We start from the raw sequence: 8,434 nt of genomic DNA, 5'->3' as shown, positions 1-8,434 counted from the left end.
TCCTTGGATGGCTATAGAATCTAAGGTCCAAGGTTCAAATCTTCTTGGGTGGGACTTGTTATTTTTTTTTTTCATTGATTAGGTTGGTTAGCAATCCCACATTGGATTGTAAGAGAAATGAGGATGCAATGGATGCCTATAAAAGCTATCCATATTGAGGACCAATGCATTACCTCATCTGGTGGGCTCAAGACTTAGCCCACAATATGGTTGAGTGGGGTATGAGCTTTGTCATTATGAGACAAGGCCCAGCATGGGCTTTTGCCAAATCTTTTTATACAAGGGAGCCTTTAAAATGGTGGTCCAACTAGAACTGTTCGATTCGATTAGAACCGTCCGAGTCACCGGTCCGACCGCCGGTTTAGGCAATTCGTGACCGGTTTAATTCTTAAACGGTTCAAAGGGCAAATCGGATCGGAATTGAGACCAGTCGACGGTTGAACCAATTGGACACGCCGGTCCGGTCCGGTTTTTAAAGCATTGCCAACTAGTATTCACACCCCTAAAGATCCTACCTTCAACACTATTAATCAAAGGTTCCCTATGGAGATGACCTAATAGCTATACAATTATTACTTCTTTTTATTTTTTGTTCAAGAGTTAAAAGTTTGAACGATCACTCTAGTTTAAATTTTGTTCCTTTTGTTTCAAACCAAAAAAACCCAACACTAAACCATCTTCTCACTTACCCAAACCCTCACTATCTCTCACTAAAAATTAACCTAAACCATTTGCTCAATACCACCATTTGCCTTCCTTAAATCCTTTATTTTCATTTGTCTTCTTTCATTTACATAGTCAATTCTCTCATTCCTCACTCACCTAATAGTGGACTATCTCTCCAAACCTCTTATCTTCTCATCTTCCAACCCTTATCTCTCTCTCTCTCTCTCTCTCTCTCTCTCTCTCTCTTTAATTGGCTCCAAAGCAAGGTTAAGGAAACAAAGGCAAGAGTGAGGGGAAATGACCCATGGAGGATGTAGATCGAGAGCATCAAATGAAGGCTTGGTATGATGAGAAATAATTTGAGAATGATAGTCACATGCTTAAGTTAATGAATCTCTTTGTAAATCAAAGTATTCTTTCTAATCAAAATATCAAGTTTAGTAACATTATAGCTTTTAAAATTCCTAACTTAATCACAAATATGGGCTAGAATTCCTTATTTGAAAGAAAAATTAATTCTATCCAAGACTCCTTAAGGTGTTTTATGTCAATCTAGCTAATTATACTCCTGTTAATATTAGAAGCTATGTGAAAGGTGCTTTCAATGGGAATTATTTAAACAAATCCTGAAACTACCTATTCTTTGAAAGAATGGCCTGAATATGAGCATTTTTCCCTACTTTTGACTTGTAGGCTACTTTGTGATGATCATTCTTTAGTAAGTCCTATAAAGTTAAAAGCTAACATGTTTCCTCTTTGGACCCACATGTTACATGATATGATGACGTATATTTAAGTGACAAAGGGAGGCCATAACGAGATATATATATATAATAAAAAATAAACAAAAAAAAAAGCAAGACTTTTTATCATATTAATCATCTTGTGTTTGACAGTAGAAACACTCTTAATGATAGAATTAATCAGTAGACATAGCAATCAAATCAATCAAGATTGATGGAATCTATCAGAGTTATAAGATAGAATCACACAATTAATTGTTATTGATTAGAACTCCATCCAATGAGAGCTTCCAAGGGTTATTGGGTTAAATTAATCCATTACGAGCATCGGATTGGTCAAATCAATAAGCCCAATTTCCAACGTAAATGTCACGTAAAATTACAAAAGGAAAGTTTAAAGACTCTTCAAAAAATCCAAGTCTCTTGAAACATTTTTGGCCATTAAATTATCCAATTTATGCAATAATTACAAGGAAAATTTAATAACCACTATAGGAAACATCCATCAATTTCATGGAATGAGTTTGAGTTTGGTTTATTGATGCGCATTACGAATTCCGCTTGAATGAGTTTGGGCCCTGAGCGTGGCGTGCAGAGCTTTACCCTCACTCTACCATAAAGTTCCAGAAGATATGGAAGTGGGTTTCAATATATACCCACATAAAGAGTTCTCTTTTTCCTATGTGGGATTGGAGCTTTTCATTTCAACACTTTAAAACCATACTCAATACACTCTATTTCCTCAGCTTTGTCCTATGAAAGGCATAAAGAAAAATTATCAAGAAAAAAATATATGGGTTTAGGATATACCAAAAATATGTGCAGGCTACATATTATTTAATTTTCACAGAACTGCAAGTATATATGAATCCAAATTACTACAACTCTAGCACTGATCATAACTACAATTTGAAAGCAGTAGTTGAAAAACTTGGTTGCAATACATGGTAAATCAAAGTATATAGCTTTCTTTTGCATGCTCTCTTGTCTGAACTAGTACTAATCTAGTTTCCAGGCTCTGCCACCATGCATACTGAATTTCTTTAGTCTTCCAAAGAACATGACGAACATGAGAACAAATTTTCCACTGTTACTCCATCTTCCAACAAATCCATAACACAAGTCTTTGCAGTGGGGCTCGTGTTTGAGTTGCAGGTTACATTGGTAGCCGGCTGAGAACCCCACGTTCCCATATGCACTACAGATCACCATAAAGACAAGTAATTAAACTCTTCTAATTGCAACTAAGAACCTTTAGATAATCAAAATTCATTATATTAGAAAAGGAACAAATAAAGACTCACCTAACGATTTCAATAGTGATATTCAACACACTGAAGTTTAGGGGGTCTTTTTTCATTTTCTCTCTCTCAATGATACAAACGAGAATAACAAAGATGACTAAATATGAGAGTTGTGATAACAGTAGATGCTCCACATACTTCCTTTTTTCTGTCCTCCTTTCCTCCTTTTGCAAAGCCTTTTCACCACCATCTATGGGTAAAAATGAAGTATGAGGTGGAAGATACCTGCAAAACAAGTTAACCCAACCTCCTTTAAAACAATTTGTGTTTACATATTCAATTGAGATTCACCCTAGTAACTGATGAAATATTAGTAGGAAGACTCAAATCAGCGCCTTGCAGTGGATTCAACAACTTGCCTGCATCATTGGTAACATTGCTAAATTAATAATAGACTTTTTCAGATCATATTTAGTGCCTTCAAAATGAATGAATGTCAAAAAAAAAAAAAAAGATAAAGACAAGGAAAAAAACAAAAAAGAAAAACAAAGTGTGATGAGTAGCAACTCAAAATTAAAAGGACACCATAAATGAGTGAAGAAAAATCCAAAATTTCTTCTTAGAAAGAATCAGAAAGAAGGAGAAGCAAGCCGTTATAAGATAGTGGTGCCTTTTTCATTACATTACATTTTGAGGTACCAGTCTCAGGGCATTTCAGCCTCTAGAGGTGTCTTTTCCGTGTTCACTAATGCGTGAGTAGGACAATGAGTGTGGCCCCAATCATCCACTTTTTGGCTGGGCTCAACCAAACATGATATTCATGTACGAAAGGTATCAAAGCATTATCTAAAAGGAATTGAAACCTTTTGTTAATAATTCGTAGAAATAGTTCTAGCAAAAGATAGTGGAACACGTAAGGAGAATTGTGGAACTCACATCATTAGAACAAAGAGCACCAAGACTGCTGGAGATATAACTGAAAGATCAAAGATAGATTCACCAGAATGCCTGGAATTTGCTGTTTGAAACAACATGCCCACGATTTTCTGATATGCATTTAGGCCAGCCAAGTCTTCTGAATTCCATTCCATGAAGCAAAGAAGTAAAAACTGTACTAATATGAACCCGAAAACGGTTATAGCCAGAAGACATGAATACAAACCAGGAAGCAAGTGATCATAGCTTATCTCCCTAGAGTTCTTCAACATGTAGTTGAATTCGACTCGCCTTGTGATCTTCACCAAAACCCAGATCACAAACCGCAAACATGGTGCAAACAATGTGTTTCCAAGAAGGATCTGAGGAATAAGAATCAGGAGGAGACCTGAATTCTTCTTGAAAACCACCATATTCTCATTTGTGGGGATGAAACCACAGTTTGAGAAGGTAGAAACCACTGTAAACACTGAAAATGTTAGTATTCGAAGGCCTTTGTTCTTTAATACTTCTCTTGCACTTGGAACAAGGTTAAGATACAAAACTATCAAAGCCGAACCAACTACATGAACCACTAGAAGGTAAAACAAAACCACATAACCCAGACACTTAATAGAATGGTACTTCAAATCCTCGTCACATGAGGCTTCAATTCCTTTTTCTAAGTTGGAACAGGGTTGCTCATTCTGCGCCTGTGGAAGAGTTACCAACCCCAATTCAATTTGATCAAAGGAAATCTTAGAATTCGGAGATTTATAGTCTATGCTAGCCAAGTGGGCTTTATTCTCTCTATTTGCCTTTCTGGTGTACTTGGACCTCACAAATTGGAGGCCAAGCATGGAAGTGAAAATCTCTCCACCCACTAGCATCAAAACGGTCATGATAACAAGTTGGGTATCGGAGAAAACCTCCATTTCCACCGCAGACATGCTAGAAACCGTCGATGCAGACACCGATGTAAAGAACACATCAACGTCCGAAGGCATAAATGAGGTAGTTTTCGGCTTCGAAACCTTCAAAGCCATATAGCCCAGCAAAGAGACAGTGATGAAGTAACCAAGCTGATTCCAAAATGGGCTTACCTGGAAGGCTAAGAAATAAAACAAAGAAGAAAACAGACCCCTGAAAGATTGTTGCAAGCAAGACAATTTGGTGGATGAACGATTGAAAACATCCACCGGTTTCCTTGCAAAACAGGGAAATTTCTTCATCTTTTTCGTAAGAGGAATGGAATGAAATAACGAGGAAGGAGGTGGGGTTTATATAAAGGAACAAATTGGTATCCATGACAATATCGGGGTTTGAACTAGCGTGTTGCACGTCTTTCTTTTCAACTTGGAGCTAAATTCACAGCTGGAATCATTTCATTATTTCCACTTGATTGTTGAGAATGTTAAAAGAGCGTGATACTTAGTTGGTGTTTGTTTTTTTACTTAATTCTAAATAGAATCTTAATGCTTAATAGTATTAAATATTAGGTTGTTTGTTTTTGTAGTATTTTATTTCTATTAAGTATTAAAAAGTAAAAAAAACCATTGTGTTATTTTTTCTATTTAGAAAAAGTCATATATTTTGGCTTTTTCTATTTAGTAAAAAGTTTATAATAAGTCATGAAAAAGTAAAAAAACAAACAACCTAAATTCTAAAACTAAATGGTTTTCAGCAAAAAGCCAAAAAAAACAAACACCACCTTATATTAAACCCAAATCCTACAAGTTTAAGGTGGTGTTTGTTTTTTTAGCTTTTTACCGAAAGCAATTTGTTTTCATAATTTAAGTTGTTTATTTTTCTATTTTTTTATAACTTATTATAAACTTTTTACTAAATAGAAAAAGTCAAAATATGTAGTTTTTTCTAAATAAAAAAAAACATATTGGTTTTTTTTTACTTTTTAATACTTAATAGAAATAAAATACTACAAAAACAAACAACTTAATATTTAACACTATTAAGCATTAAAGTTCTATTTAGAATTAAGTAAAAAAACAAACACCACCTAAGTTTTAAGAAAATTGATAATTTAATATGATATCAGAACTTGGTTTAATTGGAGATCTCTGGTTCAACGGTTCGACCCTCTTCTCCACAATTTGCATTTCCAAATTCAATTTTGTCTCCCTTATTTGTTTGATGGATATGAGTCCAAATTCAATTATGTTTCTCTCTTAGATATAAATATAAATTCAATTATGTCTCCATCTCTTGAATTTGAATCCAAATTTAATTGTGTCTCAATTTCTTAGATATGAATTTAAATTTAATTTTGTCTCTTCACGTATTATAGGACTTCTTAATAATTCTATAACCTTAAATTTTTAGAAAAAATTGATAGTTCAATTAAAAAAATCGAAAGACCAAATATTCTTTTTATGGGGGAAAGAATAAATTATTGTGGTTGCATCTAACCGTATCAGCTTTCTTAATTGGGGTATTGATCATGGGATTTGAATCAATTGATTGGATTGGAATTCTTTAGTTTTGGATTTAGCTTTATGACTTGCGGAGACTTAAACTCGATTGTCCTTTTAAGCATATTGATTGGTATATAACTTGTACGTCTTTACTTTTATCCTTTCAAGCTTAAGTTTTTTTTTGGTAATTTGTTAAGAAAAAGAGAGACAAATAAAAACTCATCCATCGCCTTTACAAATAAAGTGAACTTAAAAAAATAGTTCCTACATTTAAATAGTAACTCAGAAAATATCATCCTCGTATTCATTTTTCTCAAAAGACCCCAATATCACCTTAACAGCTTATTTTGCTTAAAAAGTCCACATGATTGTTTAACAAAAGTTTTTGTTTTGTTTTTTTTTTTTTTTTTAAGGTAATAAATCAACATTTTTGTCTGAATTTTAGAACAAAATTTCAATACTTTCCCTCACCAATTTAATAAGTCATCTCAACAAGCTAATAAAATAGGCATGGAATTCCATGTTGGCGCTAACATGACATAGGCATTTAAAAGTAGAGGAACCCATACTACGGTTTTTTTTTTTCTAATTGTTAATTTTTCCAATGAATATTAATATTAATTTTTTGTTAAATATGCAAATAAACCAATATTTTATTACCCAATTAATTCCAAAGGTTATTCTTGATGACTTTGATTAAAGAAATTATCATATTAATGGTGTCAATATTTAAGTTTCAAAATATTTTTAAAAATTATTAAACTTATTAACGTATGTTATATGTTAAGCCTTAGAAGTTCCTTTCCCTAATAATAAATCGGCTTACCCTACATCTTTGTTGATGCATGTACTATTCATTGGTCAAAATGTACTACCATATACTCAAACATGCATTGATCTAACAATTGGACATTTGTTATAACTCTTTCAATGACTTTGATATATTATCTAAATTTTAAATCAAACACGACTCATTATATATTATATATATTTATGAAAAATTTTAGTAATTTTTAAAAATAACTCAAAACTTGTTGAGGAGATTTAATAAAGATCTGAAATTCCTTTACTTAATAAAAAAAAATCTAAAAAAAAAGGTAAACTTATTAAGGAAGTTGCAATAAGCATTCAATGATTAGAATAGTACATGTTTCAATACAAGATAATATATATATATATATATATAAACAATAAGCAGTGAACATATGAGCAAAGGTAATACATACATAAATTGTAGTTAGTGTGCATGCTAGTTATTGTTTTATTGTTCTTTCCCATGATATTCATCTTCCTGTCACATACTAATGAATGTTTCTATTGCATATATATTGCAATCTATGCATGCATACCACTCTTAAATCCTTCCATACATTACTAAAAGTACATTTAAATATAATTGGAATTTGGAAGCATTAATAGAAACTTAGAATCTATTTGATTGTATGGTTTAAAAATAAAAAATTGTTTTTAAAATTTTCTAATATTGTTTGATCGTTCTTTGAAAAGAATTTTTAGAAACAAAGTAAAACATAAGACAATTTTTAGATAATAAATCGGAGATGTTTTTGCCAATTTTTAAAAATAAAAGGAAAATATGAGTCTATTTAGCCATGATTTTTTAAACTTGTTTTTAAAAACTGTTTTTAAATTAAAGAATAAAAATAAATTTTTTAAAACATGTCTTGAAAATCATGACCAAATTGACCATTAAATTTGAAAAATCAAAATGTTGGTTATAGCTTTGGATATGTTATAGATTAAATAAGGTTGGAATAGAGTGTAAATGCTTTATCAAGATGGTGATCACAGGTTTGTTTTCTCTTATTTTCTATTCAAACAAACAACTAGAAAGCATTAAAAGAAACAAGACAAAAAAAATTGGTTGAATTATAAGATAGAATTGTGAACAATTAATAATAAAAACTTAGGGGGGAAAATAAAAAAGAAAAAATTTCAAGAAGCAATATTTTTTTTTTTAATTCCAATATCTATTTTATGTTTTTTTATCAAATACCAGCATCTATTTTATTGCAAAAACCAAGTTCATCACATCAACACTTCATAAAAGGAAAATTGGATTGCTCATCAATGTCAACAACACTATTGAGATCTTGAGGTAAAAAGGAGAAAAGGTTGAGATTTTGTTTAAAATTTTGAAAAAAATAAAGAAGACTTTGAGGAAAAAAATTGAAATTTTGTATAAAATACTTCTTAAGCAATGTTTGTTTTTTGTTAAATGTGTTGCGACGGTGGAAGCTTTCATGCAAACATCATTAATCAAGAACACAAAGATAAAACAATAATGTATACGGTACATGAGGTTTTAATGTAGTTCGGCCAACCATTCTTATGTCCACACATGAAAGAAAATTATTTCACTATACATTAGAAAAAATTACAGATGACATAACCAAATACAACTATTACGTTACCG

The 8,434-nt window shown here is 31.8% G+C and overlaps 1 protein-coding gene across 1 annotated transcript; it reads right to left on the bottom strand.

Annotated features, from left to right (window-relative positions):
- Positions 1-2,184: 2,184 nt before the first annotated feature.
- On the bottom strand, positions 2,185-4,972 carry LOC100260789 (sodium transporter HKT1). Its single transcript, XM_002270950.5, has 3 exons — positions 3,590-4,972; positions 2,714-2,938; positions 2,185-2,607 (listed from the first exon to the last, which is right to left on the bottom strand). The coding sequence occupies exons 1-3, from the start codon at positions 4,798-4,800 to the stop codon at positions 2,409-2,411; spliced, it is 1,635 nt and encodes a 544-aa protein (XP_002270986.1). The 5' UTR covers positions 4,801-4,972; the 3' UTR covers positions 2,185-2,408.
- Between the last annotated feature and the right edge of the window lie 3,462 nt (positions 4,973-8,434).

Source organism: Vitis vinifera, chromosome 11 (assembly GCF_030704535.1).
Source record: "Vitis vinifera cultivar Pinot Noir 40024 chromosome 11, ASM3070453v1".
Lineage (NCBI taxonomy): Eukaryota > Viridiplantae > Streptophyta > Magnoliopsida > Vitales > Vitaceae > Vitis > Vitis vinifera.
The sequence above is the reverse complement of the archived record's forward strand: the minus strand, read 5'-3'. Positions and strand labels throughout refer to the sequence as shown.

Bases quoted from the DNA above. Each gene is read 5' to 3' on its own strand.
- LOC100260789 (XM_002270950.5), bottom strand. From the start codon at position 4,800: ATGAAGAAATTTCCCTGTTTTGCAAGGAAACCGGTGGATGTTTTCAAT. The intron at 2,939-3,589 runs GTGAGTTCCACA...CTTGTTTTGCAG, and splicing joins GTGCTCTTTGTTCTAATGAT to GTATCTTCCACCTCATACTT. The intron at 2,608-2,713 runs GTGAGTCTTTAT...GGTGATCTGTAG, and splicing joins ATCACTATTGAAATCGTTAG to TGCATATGGGAACGTGGGGT.